The sequence below is a fragment of the Mustela erminea genome, chromosome 14 (genome assembly GCF_009829155.1).
Source record: "Mustela erminea isolate mMusErm1 chromosome 14, mMusErm1.Pri, whole genome shotgun sequence".
In the NCBI taxonomy this organism is placed as follows: Eukaryota; Metazoa; Chordata; class Mammalia; order Carnivora; family Mustelidae; genus Mustela; species Mustela erminea.
This window is the reverse complement of record NC_045627.1, coordinates 54,844,226-54,870,951: the sequence shown is the minus strand read 5'-3', so window position 1 is coordinate 54,870,951 and position 26,726 is coordinate 54,844,226. Positions and strand designations below refer to the sequence as shown.

General features: G+C 47.6%; 1 protein-coding gene across 2 annotated transcripts; it reads left to right on the top strand.

The window, feature by feature from the left end:
* Positions 1-9,172: 9,172 nt before the first annotated feature.
* On the top strand, positions 9,173-17,620 carry FXYD4 (FXYD domain containing ion transport regulator 4). 2 transcript variants are annotated; one of them, XM_032313372.1, is made up of 13 exons: positions 9,173-10,011; positions 10,295-10,446; positions 10,603-10,975; positions 11,224-11,431; positions 11,567-12,568; positions 13,742-13,842; positions 15,263-15,322; positions 15,870-15,902; positions 16,018-16,041; positions 16,680-16,754; positions 16,850-16,886; positions 17,200-17,237; positions 17,429-17,620. In XM_032313372.1, exons 7-13 carry the CDS (start codon positions 15,283-15,285, stop codon positions 17,446-17,448), a joined length of 267 nt encoding a protein of 88 aa, XP_032169263.1. In that variant the 5' UTR covers positions 9,173-10,011; positions 10,295-10,446; positions 10,603-10,975; positions 11,224-11,431; positions 11,567-12,568; positions 13,742-13,842; positions 15,263-15,282; the 3' UTR covers positions 17,449-17,620. The 2 variants fall into 2 exon arrangements, with proteins under 2 accessions (XP_032169263.1, XP_032169262.1); XM_032313371.1 differs by lacking the exons at positions 9,173-10,011; positions 10,295-10,446; positions 10,603-10,975; positions 11,224-11,431 and adding an exon at positions 14,437-14,488 and having other exon boundaries at positions 11,453-12,568; positions 15,202-15,322.
* The last annotated feature ends 9,106 nt before the right edge of the window (positions 17,621-26,726 follow it).

Here is a 26,726-nt window from a genome sequence, read left to right as displayed (position 1 = left end):
AATACCTTTAAAAACTGAAGAAAACAAAAGAACAAATTAGCTTACTTCAGAGCATTCCCCAGGACAGAAGACAGACAAGGGGGCTGCCCTGTTGTAGCCGGTCCAGCTGTCCAGCTTCCCAAACCTTCACCCCTGCTCCTCTCCTGGTGAGTAATTGATGGCTCCCTTTCATACATGGGATGTATATTTTCATATACAGAAACACGCCTGCAGCACTTGCCCAGGAGAAAACAAAACTGACCCTGGGTCTTCTCCCCACTGGCTGGCCTGCTGAGGCTGATAAACAGCTATGAATTTGGAGGGTCCCTTCGCCTTTCTTGGGTTTCAGTGAGGACCCCTGCTGGTCGGCCGAGGGACGGCCGGGCCTGTTCTGAGCCACCTCCTCACCTGCCCCAGGCAGTATGCCCAGGTCATAGCTTCCCAAGAACCAGGACACCAACCCCACCCCGCCCCTCCCCGCTCCAGCACTTGGCAGGCTCCAGAAGAATTCAGGGTGCATTAGGATGGAGAAGGTAGGAAACAGGAACTCACCTGTTCAATACACTACTCTCCCGAATTCTCTTCTCACACTCCTCAACACATGTCACCCCCTGCCCCCAACCCCCAACTCAGTTGTCTTCAGCAAACACCGCCAATGTCACTAGCCCGGAGGCCTAGATTATGAGACCTGACCTGGCTTCTAATTCTGGTCTCACCACTTACCATCCCGCTCTCTGTGCCTCCACTTCCCCAACTATAAAACAGAATAAGAGGGGTGCCTGGGTGGCTCAGTGGGTTAAAGCCTCTGCCTTCAGCTCAGGTCATGATCCCAATGTCCTGAAATCAAGCCCCGCATCGGGCTCTCTGTTCAGCGGGGAGCCTGCTTCCTCCTCTCTCTCTCTGCCTGCCTCTCTGCCTACTTGTGATCTCTATCAAATAAATAAATAAAATCTTAAAAAAAAAAAAAAAAGAATAAGAGCAGGGACTATAAAATAGAATACTAGTAGGGTCAACTTCATCATGCCATGGGGAGGAGTCCATGAGTTAATGTTGCAAAGTGTGGTAATGAACAATATTAAGACAAGGGACACTTTGGAGTCAGAATGGCCTTGGAAAATTCACTTCCTCTCTCCAAACTTCAGTTTCTTGTCTGTAAAATGGGCACAGGGACTCTAAACTCATCAGTTTTGTCTAATATAAAGGTCTTGAGAGACCCTAAAGGACTTGAGATGTGAGATTCAGCTACTGAGGCTTTCAAATGTCCTGTCCCCTCAGCTGTGCCTCGTCATCCCTCCACACCACTGAGCCCCTACCTCCTCCTCTTCATCCCTCTCCATAAAGGCTGGTCTGCCCAGCCTATGGCTGCCAATCCTCAGAACACTCCCTCCATTCCTCCACAATTCCAGCCTGTCCGAACAGCAGCTGCTGGTCCCCAGAATAATCAATTCCTCTATTCTCATTTCCAAAACCAGCTGTACCATTCCCATAAGAAACCTGGAAGGCCTTCTTCGAACAAGCAGTCCCTTTGCTCCCTCACAGCCTTCTGCCGGACGCTAAGGAAGCTTCTCCTGCGCTCTGGTGGATTTTCTTTCGCAACATAAAGCACAACAGTGAAACAGGGAGCGTCTGGTCCGGTTGAACAGACTTATTATTACTGCGGCAGGTGAAGCCTCCCTGTATACATGGAGCCTCACGCCTTTCCTCGCTTCTCAGGAGCAACCCCAGTCTGAACTGTGCACTTATTTTTAAATTATTATCTAGTCCAGTATTTTCATTCATAGTTTTACTACTATACAGTCTTGAACTATATATAAATGACGTGCTTCTACAACTTTTTCTCATTTGATACGCTGGCATTTACCCTAATCCATAACTAAATCACTCTCTTCCCTGCTGAATAAAGTTCTAACCCATGAAGTGCCATAATTTTCTTTCTCTGGTCACTGGCTATTAACACTGTTTCTGGGTTTTCTTCCACCAAAAACAGTCCTGATGGGAACATTTCTGAGGCACTGAAGCTACTGAAGCTTAAGCTTGGGGTCCCTGCCCCAAGCTCACCCAAGCTCACTCTGCCTACAGCCAGAGGACTCTCCATCCCCAGACCCCCTCCCTCAGATCCCCGACCACGTCCAGACGCCCCCTCACACGTCCCAGAGCCAGATGACCTCAAAGTTCTGTCCCCCCAATCCTAGCCACAACACTTGCTCCAGGATCCACCCTCATATCTGCCAGCCCACATCCGGGTCCCCTCCCCAAGGCCCGGGCATGCTGGCAAACAAAGGACTCCCCACTCCAGGGCCTGACCCCTCCCACACACAACTCCACCCACACTTGGGCCTCTTTCCACATCCAAACCCCTCTCTGATGTCCTTCAGTGTCCCTATCCCCCCAGTTCCAGGCCTCTCCCTCACACACCTCCAGGCGGTCTTTGCCCAGGTCCCAAGCCTCCACCCCAAGTCTGATCCCCCCCAAGCTCTGGCCACAACCCTGCTTCCAGGCCTCCCCTACTCTGTGTCCCCACATCCATATCTCCTCCCCTCCACTGGACTTTCCCCAATGTCTACGCACACCCCACCCTACCCCTCACTCGACCCCCTCATCCCTCCACTCCCCCCAACCCCGTGGCCAGACCTCCTTCACACACTGTCCAGGCTCCACACTGACCCCAACCTCACTCTCCATGGCTCTCATTTCCCGCCCCTGCCCCCTCCTCACATACACACACACTCCCGGGGCCCCTTGCAAGGCCTCTGGAGGTTTAGCGGAAGCAGTGTAACATGAAGACTGGTCAATGCACAGGAAAACATGAGATGTCCTGCATTCTGACTGCTTGTGAATAAAAAACACTCCATAGAGGTTTTCCCTAATTTAACAGCACCCAAAACTTTTACAAGACATTAGCAGTGATAAATTGTAAAGCCAAAAGCAAATTTTCTAAATTATCAGTAAAAATATATTTTTTAAAGATTTTATTTATTTATTTGACAGAGAGAGGTCACAAGTAGGTGGAGAGGCAGGCAGATAGAGAGAGAGAGGGAAGCAGGCTCCCTGCTGAGCAGAGAGCCTGACACGAGACTTAATCCCAGGACCCTGAGATCATGACCTGAGCCGAAGGCAGCGGCTTACCCCACTGAGCCACCCAGGTGCCCAGTAAAAATATTTTTAGATGAGTGGATTAATCACAGCTGGGGTGCCTGGGTGTCTCAGTCAGTTAAGGATCTGCCTTCCGTTCAGGTCATGATCTCAGGGTCCTGGGATCTGGACCCCTGTGGGGCTCCCTGCTAAACAGAAAGTCTTCTTCTCCCTCTTCTTCTACCCCTCCCCCTGTTCATGCATGCTCTTTCTCTCTCCCTCTCTTTCTCAAATAAATAATAAATAAATAAATAAACCAAAAAAAATTGGGTTAATCACCCCTAGAAGGGGCAGTTATCTTCCATTTTTTCTCATAGGAATTATTCTAATTTAAAATACTCTAATTTGGGGCACCTGGGTGGCTTAGTGGGTTAAAGCCTCTGCCTTCGGCTCAGGTAATGATCCCAGGGTCCTGGGATCGAGCCCCGCATCGGGCTCTCTGCTCGGCAGGGAGCCGGCTTCCTCCTCTCTCTCTCTGCCTCTCTGCCTACTTGTAATCTCTGTCTGTCAAATAAATAAGTAAACCTTTAAATAAATAAATAAATAAATAAATAATAAAAATTAAAAAAAAATAAAATACTCTAATTTAAAACATTCACAATCAGGGGGTGCCTGGGTGACTTAGATGGTTAAACATTTGCTTTTGGCTCAGGTCATGATCCTGGGGTCCTGGGATCAAGCCCAGAATCAGAGTTCGGCTCCCTGCTCCATGGAAAGTCTGCTTCTTCCTCTGCCTGCAGCTCCCCTTGCTTGTGTTCTTTCTCTCTTTCTCTCAAATATATAAATAAAATATTTTTTACAAAAATATTCAAAATCACTATCAAATGAAGTAGTGGCTATGATTATGCAATGTTACCAGTAAAATTAATATTTTGACAGGCAATTAATTTTAAAATGTGTTATATTAAAAATTTTGTTGTCAGCTTTTTTAAACTTGCAATTGCTTTGCTTTGTCATTCTAAACAAAAAAATAAACCTTCAGGGCACCTGGGTGGCTCAGTGGGTTAAGCCGCTGCCTTTGGCTCAGGTCATGATCTCAGGGTCCTGGGATCGAGTCCCGCATCGGGCTCTCTGCTCAGCAGGGAGCCTGCTTCCTCCTCTCTCTCTGCCTGCCTCTCTGTCTACTTGTGATCTCTCTCTCTCTGTCCTCAGTCGGTAGAACATGACACTCCATCTCGGGGTTATAGGTTTGAGCCCCACCACAGGTATATAGATTAGTTAAAAATAAAATCTTAACTATATATTACATATTTTATTATTTTGTTTATTCTATATATATTTATAAATTTATATTATATACAGTATATATATTACATACACATATATACTTGTGTGCGTGTGTATATACACCTAAACTTTCACACAAACATTATGTTCATAATTTTGTGTTCTCCTCCTAGGGAGAACTTCTAGCATTGCGTGGCTTCAGCTTCCACTTCCAGGATCTGCCCATGGGGTTCCTCTAGGGCAGGTGTGTCTGTTCTCTAAGGGACATATCTGGGGCATCGCCGCTGGGCACCAGGCTCACAGAACTTCAGTTTTCAGAAGTAATATTGTTTTTCAAGACAGGTATACCCCTTTAGAAATGGAACTGAGAACTTCTAGGCTTCTAGGTCTGGGCACAGTGGTACCCCACAGTGGTACCCCACTGTGCCCAGACCTAGAAGCCTAGAAGGTCTCTGTCACGGTGGATGAAAGGGTAGAATATAGCAAACCCCACCCACCTCTAGCAGCAAAACTGGTTCTCCAAGGGCGTGTAGTGGAAGGAATGGCTACAAGCCCTCACTGTGGAAAATCCCAATGTTGATCATTAGAAGTTAATATATTAATATTTTACTAGTTTATTAAGAACTTGAAGGTAAGTAATAGCTCTCAAGACTTTGTACATCAACCTACAAGGCATTTTATTTTACATTACAGGAAAAAAGTTAAAATTGCTACTCAATTTTTATACTATGATTTATTTCCTATTGCTTACTAAACTTCAGTTTCTCAATAGTTCTTTTTAGTTCGGTAAACATTGCTTGGAGGAACTTGTTATTCTCTTTTGTAGTCTGATTAGAGTAGAACATAACACTAACTCCCTTTGTGTACTAGTCAAACTGCAGAGCGAATGACAGCAAAACGTTGCAGGGTTTTAAAATTAGCTAATGCAGTGGAGACAACAAAGACTTTGTCCAGCTTTGATTGTATTTGAATTAAGATTTCAAGCGGCCACAAATTCAATGCGTCCTTTAACTTGACAAGCTTCTAGAAACTATTGACATTCATAATCAACATTCTGTGCTAACACAGAACTAAAACCAGCTTCATGCAGGCCCTTTCCAATCATACTGCCTTTGGTCTCTCGAACCACCATTTTTACTTCTTTATTCTTTTTAAAGATTTTATTTATTTGAGAGAGACAGAGAGAGCTCAAATTGGGGAAGCTGCAGAGAAAGCAGCAGACTCCCCACTGAGCAGGGAGCCTGACGAGGGGCTCAATCCCAGGACCCCGAGAACACTACCTGAGCTGAAGGCAGACTCTTCAACTGACTGAGCCACCCAGGCACCCCTTTAACTACCATTTTTTATCTTTCCACTTTAACAGTGCCAGTAAAAACGTTCTTTTATTCTATTATTGCCAACAACTAAGTCATTTTCCTTAAAAGACACTTATTATAACATATATAGAGATTGTTAAAAAAAATTCAACTGAGTAAATTTTAAAGATCTTATTTATTGGCTTTATTCAATGATTCGTGAATCTGGCAACATCCCATCTAGCAGACAGAAGGGAGCTCTGAGGCACTGTATAAAATGAAAGACTTTCATAGGCAGAAAGGAGCAGGAACAAAGACATTATACTAGCAAAAAGTGGACTGGCTGTGACAGGGTCATTTTCCTTTAGGAGATGGCAGGGGTCTATGAGGCAGATTACCCGTTTAGTGCCAATCAGGTAGTTACTGATTGACTGCTTTAAGATTCCATTTTGGAAAGTGTCAAAACTATAATTAAATTAAATCTAAATTTGGTGATGAGGGACCTAGCATAAGTGACTCCATTTGGGGGCCTGTTGTCTTGTTTTAACGAGATAAACAGATTTGATGGAGAGACATTTCTTGGAATGAGAGTCACTAGCTTTAAATAAAAAACCCTTTTTGTGGGACGCCTGGGTGGCTCAGGCGGTTGAGGGTCTGCCTTCGGCTCGGGTCATGGTTCCGGGGTCCTGGGATCAAGTCCCACATTGGGCTCCCTGCTCAGCCAGGAGCCTGCTTCTCCCACTGCCTGCTCTGCCTGCTGCTCCTCCTGCTTGTGCTCTCTGACAAATAAATAAATAGAATCTTAAAAAAAAAAAAAAAAAAACCTTTTTTTGTAAATTATGCTCTAACCTAAAATCTGGGCATATGTTTGACTTCCTTGGCTCAATTCAACCAGGAAAAAAAAATGGCAAAGGAAAATTTGACTGTGGCATACAAATGTTTTAAATCTATGTTTCTATCATTGACCAATTCTGACCTCCCAGTCTAAGAAAGCTGTCTCTCCCCCATCATTCTCTACATCTCAGCTGCTTTCTGTGTCTTCACTGCACCTGTCCATGAGCACTTGAAATACTGTACCATCTATTTCTTTTTCCAACTCATTGCCCTCACCGTGATGTCAGTCACTCGAGGCAGGGGCTGTGCATTGCCTAGTTCAGGGCCCCCAGTTCCTGGAACTGGGGTGAGAATCAAAACTTATGTTTATTCAATAGATATCAAATTAATTATATTAGAATGGAAATACTTTGAAAAGTTGTAAAACCAAACTGTAACATATGTTATCTTTTCTTTCTTTTTTCTTTTTCTTTTTTTTAGTACATAAACTCTACCCCCAAGGTGGGCCTTGAACTCATGACCTCCAAGATCAAGAGTCTCAGGGAGCCTGTGTGGCTCAGTGGGTTAAGCCTCTGCCTTCTGCTCAGGTCGTGATCTCTGGGTCCTGGGAAAGAGCCCCACATCAGGCTCTCTGCTCAGCAGGGAGCCTGTTTCCCCCTCTCTCTCTCCGCCTTCCTCTCTGCCTCCTTGTGATCTCTGTCTGTCAAATAAATAAATAAAATATTTAAAAAAGAAAAAAGATCAAGAGTCTCATGCTCTACCAACTGAGCCAGCCAGGAACCTCTCTAACTTATAAAATTTTTTTTTAAGATTTTATCTATTTATTTAACAGAGAGAGACACAGCGAGAGAGAAAATAGAAGCAGAGGGAGCGGGAGAGGGAGAAGCAGGCTTCTGCTGAGCAGGAAGCCCAATGTGGGGCCCAGGACCCCAGGATCATGACCTGAGCTGAAGGCAGATGCTTAATGACTAAGCCACCCATGAACCCAACTTATAACTTATTTTAAAAACCCTGGCACACATATACATGTATAGTGATACCAACTTTTTGACAACTGGGCCCCTAGTGAAAATAAAAAGTACACTTAGAATTCAACTCTTGATCTCAGGGTTGTGGGTTTGAGCTGCACATTGGACACAGAAATTACTTCAAAAAAATGTTTTTAATAGCTAAATATTATTACCTGCATAAAAATCACACACACACACACACACACACACACACCCAAAGAGAAATATATATATATAATATATTATATATATATACAAACACACATACACATACACACACACATATATATATATACTTTTTTTTTTTAAACGATGTATTTTAGGGGCATCTGGGTGGATCAGTCATTAGGCCTTTGCCTTCCACTCGGGTCATAATCCCAGGGTCCTGGGATCAAGCCCTGAGGCAGGCTCCCTGCTCCAAAGGAAGCCTGCTTCTCCCTCTCTCCCACTCCCCCTGCTTGTACTCTGTCAAATAAATAATTTTCTAAAAAATTAAGATGTATTTTGACAGGGCATACACACACACACACACAAATGTGCAGAGGGGGAGGGGCAAAAGGAGAGGGTGAGAAAGAATTTCAAGCAAACTCCCCACTGAGCACGGGCCCAATACAGGGTTCCATCCCATGACTCACGAGATCATGGCCCAAGCAGAAACCTAGAGCTAGACATTCAACCAACTGAGCCATCCAAGCGCCCTGAACTCTACATTTTAAATAGGGTAATTGCTTGGTAGGTAAATTGTTTCTCAACAGAGCTGTTTTAAATAATATTAAAAATAAATAACGCGCACAGCTTAGTGTGGAGAGTGGTGGTTAAGAGCCAGCTCTAGAGCTGTGTGGCCCAGAGCTTCACTTAACGATCCATCTCATTTTCCCATCCTGAAATCAGGCGGTGAATCCTCTCTAGATAGGCTGTTCTTAGGATAACATGAGTTAACACACGGAAAGTGATGGAAAACAGCCTGCCAGGTAGCAAGCACTCACTTAGGCTGCTCTAGTGGAGGAAGCTGCAGTCACAGAGTGAGAAGTGTTAGTGCCCTTGAAGGGTCCTAGCCTGAGGAGCAGGTGCATCAATAGAAAACTCCTTATGTGCTTAGTGGTGGCCTGTGTGGCCAGGTGGATAAGCAGGTGACCTAAGAGAGGGAACTCTGAAATATATTGGGGGGTGGGGGGGGGTGTTAAACAGTGTAAGATTCTTCTTCTTTTCTTTTCTTTTTTTTTTTTTTAAGATTTTACTTATTTATTTGAGAGAGAAAGCAGGGAGGAGGGACAGGGGACTCTGATCCTCGTACCCTGATATCATGACCTGAGCTGAAGGCCCTTAACCAACCTAGCCACCCAGGTGGCCCTTAAGTAATCTCTACACCCTACGTGGGGCTCGAACTCACAACCCCAAGATCAACAGTACTACCGACTGAGACAGCCAGGCACCCGGGAATAGTTGTTTTGGAAGGTGCCTGTCAAGTACCCCTAGGAAGTGAAAAGGACGCGTGTCCACGAGATACTTCAATTACAAGGTCGAGAGCTGAGAAATCTGGTTCACAAGAGGCACACATAGCACAACTATGCTTAGGGCCCTGTGGGTGAGAGGAAAGCTTTACTGAGGTCTAACAAAAACAACAAAAAGTCAAGGAGAAGTGACGTCGCCTGACCTCAGTTCAGTGAACAGTTTCCGCCTCTCTCCTTCCGCATTAGGGCTTCTGCCTCATATCTCGCCCTTGTGTGAAGGCCTCCCCAAGTCCAAGGTCCCTTGCCGGCTTTCTGGCCTCACTCCAAGCAGCTCACCGCCTCCTGCCCGTTCCCCATGCGGCCCTGCTCTTGGCTTCCTCCTCCCTGGCCTGCTCTGGACTCAGCAGCTGTGCTGTCCCTTCACCTCAGCTAACCTTCACAGCCTCTAGAGTCCCAGTTACCGATGACCACGACTTCCCGAAAACCGTGACAATCACGGTTGCACGAACTAACAAGAGACGCACAAAGACTCCGGCAAGATTTAAAACGAGTCACGACCTTCACAGGGCAAACAGCAGCCTGTGTGGCTGCGCATGCGTAACAAGGCGACTACTTGACAAACCCGCTGTTTGACCGGAGCAGCCAATCCGCGCGAGGAGGAACCACAGAAAGGCCCCGCCCACACAGCCTGGGTCTTCGCCCCACAGGCGGCTTCACCCGCGGCCCCGCCTCAACAGCCATATCTTAGTGCTGACTGGCTGGAAGCTACCACGGTTCTATTCCGATTGGCTGTTTCTTGGTCCTATGCGCAAAGGGAAGGGTGGTAACGGATGGCCGCTAGAAAGGGGCCTCCTAGAGGCGGAGGAATCATCATTTATGGAGGCCGCAGTCGGCCTAAGAGAGTTAGACTCTTATACAGTCCTAAGGGGAGTGGCTACCACCGAGACCCATAGACCCCGCTTCGTGAGACGACCTACCTCTCATCGTTTCCGTGTCCTCTATTCCAGAAGGCCCTTGGAATCCGCAGTGAAGCCCCCCTCCTCCTGTCTTCCTAACGCGCAAGGGTGGGCCAAAGGCCTAACAGTGAGCCCTCAGACAGTGGCTACCCTTCAGATGGCCGCCCTCCTCCTCCTCCACCCGCTACCCTCCTCTCACAGGCTGCCTCATTCTCTCCCACTCCTCTCCCGCATCATCAAAGGGAGTGAGCTCCAGATCTGCGTGACCCCAGATAGGAGCCCAGCTCTCTGAACTCACCTGGGGGACCTGGGGGAAAATGCAGAGAGAGGGGAAGGAGAGCTGAGGGACTCCTGAGGGAGACAGCACAGGAGGTGGGTCCAGGTGGAAATTCAGTATCTATTTCTCACAGGGATGAAACATTGGAGACAACTGGGAGAAGCCTCAGAGATCAGAGATAACCTCTCACCTCATGAATGCGGTCTTCTCCCTCCTCTACCAAACCCCGTCAAAATAGACAGTCTCAACCTTCTACTGATGCTGACATTCAGTCCCTCTTGGAAGGTAGGAAAAAAACACATTATGCTCCCACTATGTGCTAGGCAAGATAACTACTACTTCCCTTTCATTTTACCTCTGGTCCTTCTTAGATAATTCCTGTTTTATTACCTTTTCTCAGGAAGGTTAATGGCTTTGAGGATGCATCTCTGGTTTTCACAGAGCAATACTGGTGCTTGCAGAAGGGGAGAAGCAGAGTTCGGGAGTGTGAGGAGGTGTGGCAGTGATTGACATGAGCAGAGGTGGGATCCTGGGCATCAGTGCTGATTTTCAGGTGGACACGCTTGGCAACAGACTTACCGTCTTCCACACAAGGTCCTTTATATCCTTTGCAACACTGACTCCAGAAGGGGAAGAAAGAGTTCAGACTGGATCTTTGCATTTTCTCCCTCTCAACTTTTAATACCTCCAGGCTGTCACTTGCACCTGCCAAAGTCTGGCTCTCCTTCACCCACTCTTTCCAGCCTTCCATCACCCCAAGGCTTGATTTCCCTGTAAGTCTCAGTGCCTCTTACCCAGATCTCCCATCTGGAAGGTAAGAAATCAGATTCATGGGACATCTGGGCGGTTCAGTCGGTTAAGCATCCACCTTCAGCTCAGGTCATGATCCCAGAGTCCCAAGATTGAGCCCCACATCGGGCTCCCTCCTCATCGGGAAGTCTGCTTCTCCCTCTGTTCCTCACCCTGCTCATGTTCCCTATCTCTTTCTTCCAAATAAATAAATAAAATCTTATAAATAAATAAATAAAATCTTAAAAGGAAGGAAGGAAGAAAGGAAGGGAGGAAGGAAGAAAAGAAATCAGACCCAAATGGACGGCTCCAGAGATTCTGACGAGGAATGCATATCCAAGAAGCAGGGCAAGCGACCAGCCCTCCTTGAAAGTGATTTCCTGAAAGCAGCCTTCACTGCCAGTCCAGCCTCTCAGGAATTATACTTGGAGAGAGCGAGCAGTTGTTCATCCTAAACACTCCTAATGAATGAAAAGGACAGGTTAGTAAACACTTCTTAATATGCCAAACATTTAAAGGTTTCAACAACCAGTTTCATGACCATGTGTAAGTACTGATTTTAATATCTAAAAAGATAAATGCACTAACCTGGGAATTGACTTCCCACCACTTCCAGCGGGGAAGGCATTGCTGCCTGCCACTGAGTGAATGGTCAGCCTTTGAGGCCCCTCCAAGAGGGGATAGACAAGCTCTTCAGCTGTTCTGCACGAACACCTATGGCCAGTTTGGGCAAATGGAAGAGATGAGGCAGTGACTTACCATTGCGCTTGCAGAAGTCACACACAGGTAGCTGGGCTCTCTCTTGCTGGTTCTGCGCCAGGCTCAACCTATCCCCTACCTTGGACCAGTGTCAAGACCACGAGGCTCAGGTGAAGTTCTCTTTCTACCTGTTACAGATGATGCTATCTCACAGGGATGTGGAAGGGAGTGAAGGATGCCTGACTAAGGACAGAAGCTGCAGGGCAGAGCAAAGGTGCTAGGGCCTTCTGGAGAAGTGGATCTGAGGTCCTTTCCATGCTTCCTGGAAACCTCCAAAAGCAAAGAGGGCCCTTTTTGCGAATGCCTGCTTCATGGCTGCTACTTCCTCACTGTGACCTGACAGGGCAGAAGAACACTGCTGAAGGGTTTAATCACTTGAGCTAAGACCCCCTTCCTCCATGAAGGCACAATGTGACCTTGAGCAAGACCTTTCTCTTCTCTAGAATGTAGTTTCTCTGTCGGGGGTTGGGGGGGCTCTCTATTGAAGACCCCCTTTCTCTTATGCTGCAGATCTCTCTGGGCATCCAACAGGGCCTTCCGAGCTCCAGTTACAGTGAGCCGAGCAGCACAATCTGATGACATCGTCCCCACAAACATTCAGAGTAGGCTCGGTCATGGTTCCTAATTTATGGATGAATAAATAGGAAGAGGGTAAATTAGTTGCTCAAGTGCACATAGCAAGTAACTAACAGAGCCTGGATTTCACTTCCAAGTATGTGCAATTAATGGTTCTGAATCTTGAGGTTGACGAACTTTCCTCGCACCAGACCTAGGAGGCATTCATTCCACAAATACATATTGAGGGCTGATCATGGAGCAGGCCCATACCCCCGCAGAACCTACGCCGCAAACCTCAAAGGTCAGTCCTGTCATTATTCCATTTTAGAGGAGAGGGAACTGGGGTTCGGAATGATAAAGGAGCTACCTGAGCTTACCCAGTGAGCAAACGGGAGGCTGGGCTTCAATTCTAGCTCTTCTTGGCCCCAGAGCCCCTGGACTTGAACTTTTGAAGACAGGGGGCACCGTGGAAGGTTTTCATGAGAAGGTGTAACATGTTCGTACCAGGAATACCGACCCCCTTCCTACTCACCCTTCCTCCCCAACCTGCCTTTCAAGGTTTTGTTTTGCCCCCTCATCCCCAGGACTGGGAGCCTCTGGTGGCTTCTTGTCCTCACTGACTCAACAATCCAATCAAAACTGATTTACTAATGTCCATGACTGGCCATTGGGAATAAGGGAACGAACAGCCCTGACCTCAGCTGATCACCATCCAGTGATAAAAGCAGCAAAGAGAGGAACTGGGGAGGAGGGACAGCAGAAGGGAGAAGCCAGAGCTCATCCAGGCCAAGAGCATGTGGTGGAGTGAGGGGCGAAAGGGGGGTTTGGCCAGCAGCCCGTGAGGCAGGTATGGGGGTCCACAGAGGAAAGCAGCCCACTATTCAGCCTGGAGCTGGCAGTCCTCCTCCTGGCACCACCCCTCCCCCACACTCTGTGGAGCAGGCAAGAAACCAGGGCCTGGGCCAGGCTGGTTTCTCATCTTAGCCATCAGTTTCCCTGGGCTTAAGTGGGTGTCAGGGCCTGGTCAGACGGTGGGCAATCCTGAAGGAAGCCATCAACCCCAGCCGTCCCCCTCAGTAAACACCCAGTCCAGGGAAAAGCAATGGGACCACTGAGCAAATGGAGCCTCAAGGCCAGTCCCTGACTCCTTGACTTAGTTGTCCCCCGGACACCCCACACAGCAGTCCTTGAACCCCGGCTGCTGGCACAAGAACCCAGAAACAGCGTATCCCCCTTCCAGCAACCCTCTGGACCCCTCTAAATGAGCTAAAGAAGCTGAAAGTCCACTTTCTCCTCAAGAAAATTCTCACCACCTTAGCCTCTGATGGCCCCAGCGCCCCCAGGAGCTCAGCTCTGCACTGGGTGTGGCAGGGCAAGCTGTCTCAAGAGCTCACAGGGTTGGGGGGGGGTGGGAGGAGTGGAGAAGGAGCTCCTGGAATCTCAAGGAATCTGACCAGTTCTCTCCTGCCTACAGGTATTGTTGCCCTGGGCGGAGCTGTTGGGTTTAAAGAGCTGGAACCCACCTGGGCTGAACCCAGCCCCAGCAGCCTCTCCAGATCTGCGCCCGGCTCTCAGGTGAGCAAGTGTCTGGCTAGGACTTCAGGGCTGCTGGGCGGAAGGGTGGCAGAAGAAGGGTGAGGGTGGAGAGTGGTACCAGTCTGAGGAAGGGGTGGTGGGTGCCTGGGTATTCTCAGTAACAGGGTGCATTTTTGAGGGTTTTGAGCATCAGAGGCCGTTGGCTCTGTGACCACTGTCATACAGAGAGCAGGATAGGGGTGGGAGGAAACAGGAGCCGGCCTCTGGCTAAGGAATCCCAGGGTGGTGAGAAGGGTGAGTCCAAAGGAGAGCCGGCTTCAGAGACTGCTAAAAGTCGACAAACTTCCACATTCAGAAGCTGGACATTACTAGTCCCTCCCATCTAGGGCAAAAGGACCTATGTATGTATGTATGTATGTTTGTATGTATGTATCTATATATCAACTTTTATTAAGCGATTCATGAATCAGGCAGCATCCCATTTAGCAAGTATGGAGGGCTGTGTATTTCTTCATTGTAACACGTTTCATTACTTACTGTGTGCTAGGCATTATTCTTGGGCTTCACATAGAGTAATGCATTTAATTCGATCATAACTGTATGCAGTTGCTATTGATTGTCCTCATTTTACAGGACACTGAAGCACGGAGAGGTGAAGCAAGCCACTGAGTCACACAGCTGTTAGGTGGGTTTGAGGGGATTAGAGTTACAGATAAGAATGGGGGCTTCAGTTTGCAACAGCTGACAGTCCCTAAGCTTGCCTGCAGCTAACTATATGCAGAGAGCTGGAAGGGGTTTTATCTTGAGGAAACAGCCACCCTAGGAACTAGTACTTAGGACATGAATGGTTCCCACCCCAGGGGGAAAGAAAGGAGCAATGTTCCTTCCACCCACTAGGCAGTTTCCTGCTGTGGGATTTGGGGCTGCCTTGGAGCAGGATCCCTGGCTGGGGCTGGAGTGGGAGGCCCTCACATGCTTCCACTACCACCTTTCCCCTCCTCAGCTGCCTGTTTCTCTGCGGCTCAGCCCGGGTGTGCTCGCCCTTTGCAGAGACTATCTTGGAATTCATCCTGATTCGCCGGAGGCCCAGACCTTTGGGAACAATAGCTCAGGGTACCTAGCCTTTTGGAGTGTGGGTAAGGAACCAAAGCCTGAGTTAGAACAGTAGCCCTGCTCCTCTGACCTAGAGTCAGGCTTCTGATTAAAGACTTTAACAAAGAATTTAACAAATCACTTACTAGGTGTGAGCATTGTTCGAAGTACTTAACTAGTATTAACTCAATCCAGGTAACTCCACTGGGCATTTACTATTATCATCTCTAGATGAGGAAACTGAAATCAGTAACTTTCCTAAGCCCACCTCATAAACTAAGTGCACCCTTGGGATCTGTGCCCTAGGCACTGTGAATCTGGGGCAGGTCCTGGCTATCTGACCCCATCCCGCCCCCCTCCCCTGCAGTCCTGCTCTGCAGCCATATCATGAACAGAGTGACCCGGGGCCTTCTCCTCACACTGGCAGGTGAGTCCTCCCAGAAATGAACCTGCTACCACTCACCCTCCCCACAAGGCAGAGAAAACCAGGGCAGCATCTCCCAAAGGGGGCCTGATGTTGAACAAATGTTTTTTCACTTAAACTGTCCATTTAAAGAGTGACACTAGGAGATAATAGTACAGGGAGGAAGAGGATATTGCAAAAATTGTCCTAAATAATTGAATGTTGGAAAACAGTAACCATCTGTTGGCATAAAGAGAGAAGCATTCCCTGTTCCCTGTAGGGCATTAGCCAGGATCTCTGTAGGAAGCTGCTCAGAAGAGGGTAAAAAGATACCAACACAGCATGCATTTCAGATGCAAGAAATAGCAGGAAGCCTGAGAAATGGCAGGAAGGGCTGGGGGGTGGGAGGAACAGCTATGGGGTGAAAGACAAAATCCCAGGACTATCTGGGGCTGGGGAAGGTATGAGGGTCCAGGACCCAGGAGGCTGGTCTGGGCTGAGGACATGCCTGCTGCTTCCTTTTGAGACGAGTGTCATGAATTAATACCTGATCCCTCCTTTTCCCACCCAGGCCTGCCTGCCTTAGAAGCCAATGACCTGGTTGGTGAGTGAGGCCCCAGACTGCCCTGCTCCCACTGCCCCACATTTTCCCTCTAAGACCCCACATCCTGGTTCTGGTCCTTATTGGTTTTTTTTTTCCCCCACCCCCTTTCCTGCAGATAAAGACAGTCCCTTCTACTATGGTAAGAGCTGATCTCCCTCATCCCCCACCCCTGCCTTTGCCTATCCTGGACCTCTTTGCTAGAGCTTGGTGAGGGCTATTGAGGAAAGGGGCTGGACTGGGGATTACAGAGTCGGAATGGTCTATGAAAAGAGCGAGAGGGCAATATGCAGCATGGGCTTTGGGAGAACTTCATTCCAGCAAGGAGGGAAGGTACCCACAGGATATTTAGGAAGATTTCTGGGGAAAGGGCTGGAGGCTTTTGAGCCCCCAGGTATCTCATCTTCCACTCTCTCACTTGCCTTCCCCAGCATGGTCTCCTTGTTGCCCGACAGCCCACAGCAGCTTTCCTCTTCCTCTGTCCGCCACTGTCTCCAGTGTTCTACACTCTCTTCTCTCCCTCCAGCCTCAGCACAAATGCCACCTTTCAGAAAAGACTTCCTTGATCAAAAAAGCTTCCAACTCCCTTCTTTTTCTGTGCTCTTCTGCTTACTTTTTCTTCCTCATGCTTCCCTATCTTTTTACTGGCTTGTCTTTCCTGTTGCCTGAAATGTAAGTGCAAATGCATGAGCAGGGGACAAGCAGGTGATCAGATGTGTGTTTTGAATGAACGAGTGGAGTGGAGCCAGACTCGTGCCAGCTCACTCTCTGCTCCCCCAGACTGGGAAAGCCTGCAGCTGGGCGGCATGATTTTTGGAGGGCTCCTGTGCATCGCTGGAATCTTGATAGCCCTAAGTGAGTGGTCGGGCCACGGGGCTGGGCATGGTGGAGGGTGTGGGGTGGCCCAGGTGCCCCAGGTTCTTTGCACCTACCAGCTTTTCCTCTCACAGGTGGAAAATGCAAATGCAAGTATAATCAGAAGCACAGGTGAGACAGGGCTCCTATTGTATGCCCTGGGAGCAGAGCATACCTCTTTTGGGGTAACATCCTGTAATTTAGAGCAAGAGGACAGCCCCTGGGTTGCATCCTGGGCTTGCAGTGAGATTTGTTATTCATGGATTATCAGCCCTGAAGTGCCCCAAATCAGGGAAAGCTATAACCCTTGTTATTGTTTAAAGTGACAATGAAAGAATAGCAAGGAAGTGTGTGTGCCCCCCCTAGGGAGGGAGCACCAGGTGTCTTCCTGGGGGATAAAGGACAGAAGGACTGGGAATGCTAATTTGATGTGCTCCTTTCTCAGCCCCTTACCTGAGAAAGCCATTCCACTCATCACTCCAGGTAAGATGGGCTTCTTTGGTGTCTTTGAGAAGCTTCCAGGCACTCAGGCAGGGTGGCCATAGTATTTGAGCATTATCAAATGCCTTGTGTAAGGCTGGCCGAGCCAGCCCAGTCTGGGGGTTTCTGGAGGCTGAGAGGATTGTCTTTGTAGTGACCATGTCACAAGGACCTGACTCCCATTCTCTCCTCAGGATCTGCCAGTACCTGCTGAGCACAGGACCAGCTCCATGGCACTCTTGGTACTGGCTCCGATGCTGTTCCTTCCCCACGTGGGGGCCCTGCGCTCCATGATGGCCTTTTCCCCCCACAGTGGGCCCTTAGTCTCCCTTCTGATCAGAAGGCTGTCCAAAGCTTATTTCTAAATTAAACTGTCTCACCCCTCCCTCCAGCGTGTGAGTGGGTCCTTCTGTGTGTCTGATCCCAGGGATGGGCAGTCTGGGCAGGGACTCTGACATCTTGCTCAGAAATGTTCAGGCCCTCAGTGGCTGGTGGGGAGGGGGTCCTGTGGATTGCTGTTGCTTCTTACAGCCATGTGTCTGTCCTGAGGCCTACTCCCAGCATGCCCCCAGCTTTGAAAAACTAATCATTGGTTTTCTTCCCCCTTGCCTCATCCATGCACTGTGCAAAATACCTCAATTTTATATCAAAGGACCTTACAATTTCCTTACCTTGCCTAGAGACCCTAGAAGTCCCTGTGAACCAGGTACCCATGACATTCTCTAACCCAGAATGATCCCCAGGGGCTCACCCTCCATGAACAGGCCACCTCACTCAGTGAATGCTGTCGTTCACAAAGCTCAGGAAATGAAGCAATTCCTTCGTTGACCCACCCGATGTAAAATCCTATATAACCCTCAGACAAACCCATGGACTCTCTGCCTACCCTAGATAATATCCTATTGAACCCTAATATGAGCCACATCCCAAGAAGCCCTGCATCTTAGAACCAAAGACCATCCATACAAATCTAGGTTCCCCAGTATGTCCAAAATCCACTCCCAGAACACCTCACTTGAGAGGTTCCTACATGTATGGGGTTGGGCTGGGGAAATGCCTCTCCCATCTCGTCAGCCTGTCTGTCCTGCAGCCCTATCCTTCATGCCAGTCTCCATAGTCCAGAACAGAAGGAGCTAAGGTGCCCTCAGTCCAGCCCCTGCTCCCAACATCGGTCCTAGGGTGGAATCAGACTGAAGCAGCAGAGATCTCCCCTGTCCCTTCCCGATGGTGGTACACAGTCTGGAGTGCACCAGATCTGGAGTGATGGACAGCCATGTTGGGGCAACTTGGTATATCTTGGGGTTGCTTCAGGCCAGCTCTCTAATGGTGCACTGCTCCAGATCCTCCCTCTACTTCTCAGGGTGGGACCGTGTCCTGGAAATTACCCTGTGTCCTAGACTTCAGGCTACTGACTTGTAGACTTGGGTTAGAATGCCAGAGCAGGGGAGTCTGAAAGCTGAACCCTTCCTCCTGGTTGGCACCCCATCCAGGAGGTTCATAGATCTGCTTGGGGTCCTTGAAATAGGACACAGGAGGAGGTAGGGGTGGGGGAGGGTTCCAAGGCTGGACATGAGCTGCCGCAGGAAGTCCAGAAACCTGAGTGAGACCGGAGACACCTGTCTAATGGAAGACCAAGGGTGGCAGGGAGCCAAGCTCATCACCCAGCAGGACCAATCCTATAAGGCCCTTAAGGCCCCAGGATTCTGAGCTGAGGCACCCTGTGAAGAAAATGAGTGTGTTTCAGCAGCCGGCGTGCATGGCGACGTGATCGGGTTAAGAGGTGACCTCTGAGCTGAATCCTCGAAGGTGAATGATCAGAGGAGCCAGCTGCACAGACATCTTTCCTGGTAGAGAGCCTAGCACTTGCAATCGGCCTTTGGAGGACCAGAGAAAAGCCAGTGTGAGTGGCACATCAGTGAGGAGATCAAAGAGGAGGCAGGTGCGGTCACTGCAGGGAGAACCACTGCCCCCTCCTGAGCCGGGAATTGGGGGACCCTGGAGCCCCATGGGAGGTCGGAGCAGGAGGAAGGCAGGAGAGCACCAGCTGCGGGGAGCCCAACATAGGGAGCAGCCAGAAGTGGCTTCCAAGCTAGCTTTTCCATCCTGGGAAGTGGGGTGCCTGACCCCCTCCTCCTTGGGCAGGGGAGGACGCTGGTGTGAGTGGATTGCAACTGTGAAGTAAAAATAAGCTCCACTTAAGAAAGCGAAGTCTGTGGCCGTTCGTTCATGGGGCTGGTGCGGCAGAGACTGAAGTGACGTTGTCAGAACGCCACCCTCTGAGTGACGGAAAACTGCTTTTTTTTAAAAAAAGTTGATTTATTTAAGTAATCTCAGAAACCCATGGTGGGGCTGGAACTCACCCGGAGATTGAGAACAGCATGATCTACCCACTGAGCCAACCAGGCGCAGGGGAACCTCAACCACTTTGGCCCGAGATTCCGTGATTCCAACCTGGGAGCCCCCTCTGGTAGAGGGTTTCCGGACAAAACCTTCCACATCCCTCTGAACGATTTCGTTCCCTGGCTCTACTTCACAGTGGACACCAGTCCCCATCTTCCTGTATCTTCAGCCTGCCAAACACAGCTTTATTCCAAGTTCGTCTGAACAAATTGCACAGTTCCCTCCTGGAAGCAACCACTCTGGGGTGAAGGACCCCATGAGACCTACACCCTCAATATATGGGACTCGTCATTGCCCAGCACTAGTGAGCCTGACTTGTCAATTACAGGCTGGTATCTAGTAGGTTAGGCTGATTCTGCCTGTCCAAGCCTGGGGCAAGGTCATCTTGGGTCTGGGTTAACCACAGGTGGAAGTCAGGGAATGTGACGGGAAGTGGGTGGGGCACCATGCAGGTCAGAGTCCATGTTAGCCTGTGACTTTGGCCGCTGGGCTCTGGAGTTGGGCTGCTGATTCCCGAGAAAAACAAGTCCTTCCCCCACCCTCTTCTCACCCTCCATTTCAACCACCACCCCTCTGGCAGGGAGAGGGAAAAGTAGCCATAGGATGAGAGGAGTCTCTGTCCAGCCTTCTCTGTGTGGAAGAGTCCCCTTCCCTGGGCCTATTTCTCCTTGGAGGAGCATGGCTTTAGTCACAGTTCCCTCCTTCTGTTTTCTTCTCCCAGAGGAGGGGTTGTCCAGGAAAGAATCCAAATAAGCAAAGAGTAATTTCTACTTAATTGAACACTTACTATGTGAAGGTCACTGTTACAAACACTTCATATTAACTCAATTTTCCCAGCAGCTTATGAGATGGGAACTTGTATTATTCCATCTACACACAGGAGGAGACAAAGGTTCTCAGAGGTCTTACAGGCCATCTCGCTCCTAAGCGGTTTCTGGAGGACTGGGCTACCCTGCCTTTCTGGTATCACTATCTGAGAAAGAACCCAGTGACTGTGCCTGCCTGGGGACTAGCTATATCCCTTACCCTTTGTGTATGTATACATATGTATGTGTGTGTGTATATATATTTTTTTAATGTAAACTCTGTGCCCAATGTGGTGCTTGAACTCACGACCAGGAGATCAAGAGTTGCATGCTCCAGCTGCCTGCCTAGCTCAGTTGGAAGAGCATGAGAACCTTGATCTAGGATTTGTGAGTTTGAGCCCCAGGTTGGGTATAGAGATTACTTAAACAAACAAAACAAACAAAAAAACAGTTTATGCTCTACCCAGTGAGCCAGTCAGGCACCCCTTACCCATTTTTAAAATTTAAATCTTTTTTATTTTTTTTAAGATTTATTTATTTATTTTAGGGAGAGAAAGAGAGCAAGTGGGCACAAGAGGGAGGGACAGAGGAAGAGAACCTTCAAGCTGAAAGTGGAGGCCAACTCAGGCTCAATCCCATGACCCATGAGATCATGACCTGAGCCAAAGAGTTTGACACTTAGCCAACTAAGGCAACCAGGCACCCCATCTTATTTTTTTCTAAAGTTGTTTTAAAGATGTTTCTAAACAGCTTTCATGCTTATTACAGAAAAGTTGAACATTACAAAGATATCTCACTTAGGTAAATCAGGTTTATTTTTATTTTTTTTAAGATTTTATTTATCCGACAGAGAGAGAGGGATCACAAGAAGGCAGAGAGGTAGGCAGAAAGAAAGGGGGAAGCAGGCTCCCAGCTGAGCAGAGAGCCCAGTGTGAGTCGATCCCAGGACCCTGAGACCACCACCCAAGCCGAAGGCAGAGGCTTAACCCATTGAGCCACCCAGGTGCCCCAGTAAATCAGTTTTTAACCCAGCACTCAGAAATAATCAAGGTAAAAGTTTGATATAATATTTTATAGCTGTTATATATGAATAATATTTCATGTATATAGTATTTATATATATGTGTATGTGTGTGTGTATATATATAGTATAATATATAGATACAGTATTCTGTATTTCTCTGGAGATCCAGCCAGGTTGTTGTTAACTTCAATCGGTAGTTCATTACTTTGTACTGCTGAGTAGTCCTCTGAGAGCTTTTTAAAAAAGGGCCTATTAAAAAGTTGTAAGTTTTATTCTAAAACTTGTGCTTAAACCTTGTAATATTTCTGTTTCCCAGAAGGTAGCAGCACCTTACCCTCCTTTTTTTTCTTAGGTTTTAAGTCACCTCTACCCCTAATGTGGGGCTCAAACTTGTAGCCCTGAGATCGAGTCACATGCTCCACTGACTGAGCCAGCCAGGCACCCCTTACCTTCAATCTTTGTGCAAAATGCCATAGAACCCAGGGTAAGAAGGGCTAACAGGGAACACAGGGAGCATGCCCGGAGGCATCTGGGTGGATCACTGGGTAGGTCCTATGCTGGGCTCTGTAGAGGGATTTATTACTCAAGTCTCAACCCAGCCATCAGAGGAATATTCCTAAGACAAGATCAGATCAACTCTGCTCAAAATGAACCAGAGATACCCTATTTATCTTTCAGAACAATCCCCTTAACACGGCCGATGGGCCCCACTTCTGACCCCAGGCCCTACCAACATTCCATCTTCACCTACTCTCCACTCCTGCACTCACCCTGCTCCTAGATGTTTGAACACAGCACAGGCTAAGGCCTCAGCCTTGAGGCACCGCACTCCCTTCCCTGTGCTGGCCCTTGTCCCGATTCCCCAGCACCCCTGCATTACCAGTTCCCTTCCTCTAGGGCCTTGTCAGGGGGCCTCCTGGCCACACTACAACCGCAGCACGTTTTGTCCTCATCACTGTTCCCTGCGGCTTCTTTATATTCAGTCCTAATTCTCATATTATTGACGTTTTATTGATTTGTAAACGGTTTCCTACCCCGACCAGAATGTACCTTCAAATTGGCACCTACAGAATTTCCTGAGTTTGATTCACAGATTTGGCTCTTCTCGAATTGCCATTTTATGGTTTCTTTTGAGTACATATTGGCCATTTTGAGCTTCTTGTGTTCTCAGCGTAATTTTAAAAAATCTGGCTGCATTCCTATCCTCATCCCCTCATAGATGATAATAGCACATGGGTCTTATAGTGATCCCATGCCTCCGATATATGTACACAGTACCTGTACCCAATTAAAAATATCTAAAAAAAAAAAAAAAATATCCAGGCATGAAAGACAACCTGACACCAGACAACATAAACAGAGAAAGAAGATGCAGAGATACTGGAGTGATCAGACCAATACTTTAAACTGTAACTAGTATGTTCAAGGAATGAGATGATATGTGGAGATTCTCAGAAGAAAACTCAATGTATGCATTGTGGGTTAAGCCGTATACTTCAAAAAGGTATGTTCAAGTTTTAAAACCTCAGTATCTGGAACTATGACCTTATTTGGAAATAGGGCTTCTGCAGCTATAATCATTTTAAGATGGGCTCATACTGGATTAGGTTGAGTCCTAATTCAGTGACTGGTGTCCTTACAAAAAGAAGAAAATTTGGACACAGCTAGAAGGCCATGTGCTGGGACACAGAGGCCATGTAGAGACACAGTGATGGGAATGATGCAGCTACAAGCCAAGGAACACCAAATTTGCTGGCAACCATGGAAGCTAGAAAGAGGCATGGAAGGATTCTTCCAGAGGGAGCATGGCTTTGTCAACACCTTGATTTTGATTTCTCATCTCCGGACTATGAAAAAATCAAAGTGTTTATACTGTGCAAAACAAGCAAAAAAAACCAAGTGGAAATTTTAGAACTATGAAAGTTTTTTTTTTTTTTTTTTTTAAGTTTATTTACAACCTCTAGACTCAACGTGGGCTCAAACTCATAACCCTGAATCAAGAGTTGCATGCTCCATCGACTGAGCCAGCCTGGTGCCCAAACAGTATTTTGAGGGAGATATAATGAAACCTTTCTCTCTGAAACTGATAATAAGTCAAGGATGTCATCTGACCCCAATTTTGCTCAGTGTCACTTTTTTTTTTTCGGCATTGTGGTTCTACTGATAAAAAACAAACTTAGATCTAAGATTAGGAAACAAAGAAAGAAAGAAATAAAGTATATAAGGATTAGAAAGAAATCCAACATGGGTGCCTGGGTGGCTCAGTGGGTTAAGCCTCTGCCTTGGGCTCAGGTCACAATCTCAGGGTCCTGGGATGGAGCCTCAAATAGGTTCTCTGCTCAGCAGGGAGCCCACTTCCCCCCCTCTCTCTCTGCCTGCCTCTCTGCCTACTTGTGACCTCTGTCAAATAGAATCTTTAATTAAAAAAAAGAAAGAGGGGTGCCTGGGTGGTTCAGTGGGTTAAACACTCTGCCTTCAGCTCAGGTCATGATCCCAGGGTCCTGGAATCAAGCCCCATATTAGGCTCTCTGCTCCGCAGGGAGCCTGCTTCCCTTCCTCTCTCTCTGCCTGCCTCTCTGCCCACTTGTGATCTCTATCAAAATATTTTTTTAAATCAATAAAACTATCAGTATTTGCATGTTTTATATAGAAAATCTACATTTAAATTAGCATAGATAAGTTAAGCAAATTTAGCAGGCCACAATATAAAAAGCCACAGTATCTCAGGACATTGTGTAGCTTAGTTGGTTAAGCGTCTTACTCTTAATTTCTGTTCAGGTCATGATCCCAGGGTTGTGCAGTTCGGCCCTATGCCGGGGCCCCATGCTCAGCGGGCAGTCTGCTTGAGATTTTCTCGTCCTCTCCTCCTGCCCTCCACCCCCACACTCACTCTCTAAAATGAAAATTTGTTTTATAGTATTTCTTGGGGCACCTGGCTGGCTGTCTCAGTCGGTACAGCATTCAACTCTGGATCTTGGGGTCCTGAGTTCAAATACCACTTGGGAGCAGAGTTTACTTTAAAAACAATCCAAGGGGGCCTGGATGGCTCAGTCATTAAGCTTCTGCCTTTGGCTCAGATAATGATCCCAGGACCCTGGGATCAAGCCCCTCCTTGGCAGGAAGTCTGTTTCTCCCTCTCCCCCACACCCCCACACTCACTGTGTCTCTGTCAAATAAGTAAAATCTTGAAGAAAAAAAAAAAGAAGTAGTCCCAGCAACAAATTCTTGGCAAATCGAATCAAAGACACCATGTAGAATATAATAAAATACCTGGAAACAAATTTCATATAATACATGCAAGGATTTTTACACAAAAACTAAAAACAAAACTAAGATGCTTTAAAAGAGCCTTAGGACTTGCACCTGCCAACATCCCAGAGGATGGGTGATAGTGCTCAGCAGCTCTGGGAGCTGCTTTTTGACTAGTAAATAGCCCTATGATGCAGGAGACATGGCCTTCATAATACTCGGGGTCTAAGCTGTGACCGTTCACTGAGACTTGTCAGAGACACCACACAAAACCATTTGTGATCACAAAACACCTGCATGACAGGGTCTACTCTGTCCTTCGTGGCAGATGGCAGGGCAGCTTGTGAAACCCCTGCAGCCTTCTGGTCACCTAATAGGTAAAAGCAGTATTTTCATGTGTAAAATAAGCTTTCTCCAAAATCCAAAATGCCTTACCAAAAATTCTGCTTCTTAGTGATTCAGTATCTTGACATTTACTTTGGAGAAAATGTCCCAGTTCTGCCCAAGGCCAAAGATTGGTAAACATTTCCTGTAAAGGCTGATTGTACATACATGAGGATAATGTTAGTCTTTGTGGGCACATGGTCTCCGATGAAACTACCCATCTCTCTGCCAGTGTAGCACAAGAGTAGCCACCAGACAAAACGAATGGGCATGGCTGTGTACTAAGAAAACATTTACAAAAAACAGGCAGCAGGCCCAATTTGGCCCTAGGGCCTAGTCTGCCCATCCTTGCCCAAGATTATTAGACCCTAAAAACTTCCCTGATGTGGCAGAGGCCTGAATTCTTCCTCCCTCTGGCACACACATTTCCTTCTAAGGCATCCAGAGTACTCGCTGCTTTCTCCCCAACAAACCCAGTGAGGTCACTAATACCGTGGATCATGGCGAGATGATCAGCAGGAGAGTTACCAGAGCCCTGGAAAAGACAGGGAATGTGTTCTAATATCCATGTTATGAGAAGGTATAATTTCCTCCTTGATGCTGATTGAGGAGAATGTATTCACTAGGTCAGGAGCTTCTCAAGTGCTGGAGACTTAATGATCTTTAACTGGCAAGGGCACCACATTAAAAGCACTGAGCTTTGGAAGGCAATTACTAGGTTAAGGTCCTGGTCATCGGCTATCCTCTGCCAGAATTCAACTGATGTTCACTGAGATCAGACAAGCAAATTAAAAGGGCATTTGCTGGGTGCCTGGGTGGTTCAGTTGTTAGGCGTCTGCCTTTGGCTCAGGTCATGATCCCAGGGTCCTAGGACTGAGCTCTGAAATCAGGCTCCTGGCTCTGTGGGAAGCCTGCTTCTCCCTCTCCCTCTCCCCCTGCTTGTGTTTCCTCTCAGTTTTCTCTCTGTACAATAAGTATGATCTTAAAAAAAAAAATTTTTTTTTAAAAGGGCATTCACTTGCCTTTTTAGTCTATGAGCATGGCCCACCTCAGACGTGGCACTTCTCCTTATTCAGGTCTTGAATGGGGAATGCCATTTGAGAGGCCAAGAGGACTTGGCCTTTCCTACCATTATGGCTCTTCACATGCCAAGGATCGTGTGTGGGGGTTGGGTGGGTGTTCTGTCAGTTGTCTAGTGCCCCTTCCTAATTCACCCAGTGAGATAACCTAAAGGGTCTGCAAACCTATTCTGACCTACAGTGAGATGAACTTGGCCTGGGGACCCATTTGACACCTAGCCTTCTCATGTTCCCACTCTAAAAGAGATGATTCTGATTTTCAATTAGCTTTCTGCTCATACAGCCAGAGTTTAACAGCTGGGAGAAGCTGAGACCTTGCTGCTGTGCCATGTGGCCACTGGTCAGACAGAAGTGAAACCCTTATACTGCCTTTTGGGCTTTACTGACTGCCACTACCCTGTCTCTGCTTTTGTCATCCTTTTATCCTCTGTATTATTGTACTGCCAATCATGGCTGAGAATTTCCATTAAACTTAAAATGCCGGTGCACATCACTAGCACATTCCTTTATCAAATTAGAAGCATCCTTGGGTCCTTCAACAAAAACTTGT

What these genes read in the sequence shown, in the direction of transcription:
- FXYD4 (XM_032313372.1), top strand. Translation starts at nt 15,283, where the DNA reads ATGAACAGAGTGACCCGGGGCCTTCTCCTCACACTGGCAG. An exon ending in AGACAGTCCCTTCTACTATG is followed by an intron (nt 16,042 to 16,679) that starts GTAAGAGCTGAT and finishes CTGCTCCCCCAG; the next exon opens with ACTGGGAAAGCCTGCAGCTG. An exon ending in AAGTATAATCAGAAGCACAG is followed by an intron (nt 16,887 to 17,199) that starts GTGAGACAGGGC and finishes CTCCTTTCTCAG; the next exon opens with CCCCTTACCTGAGAAAGCCA.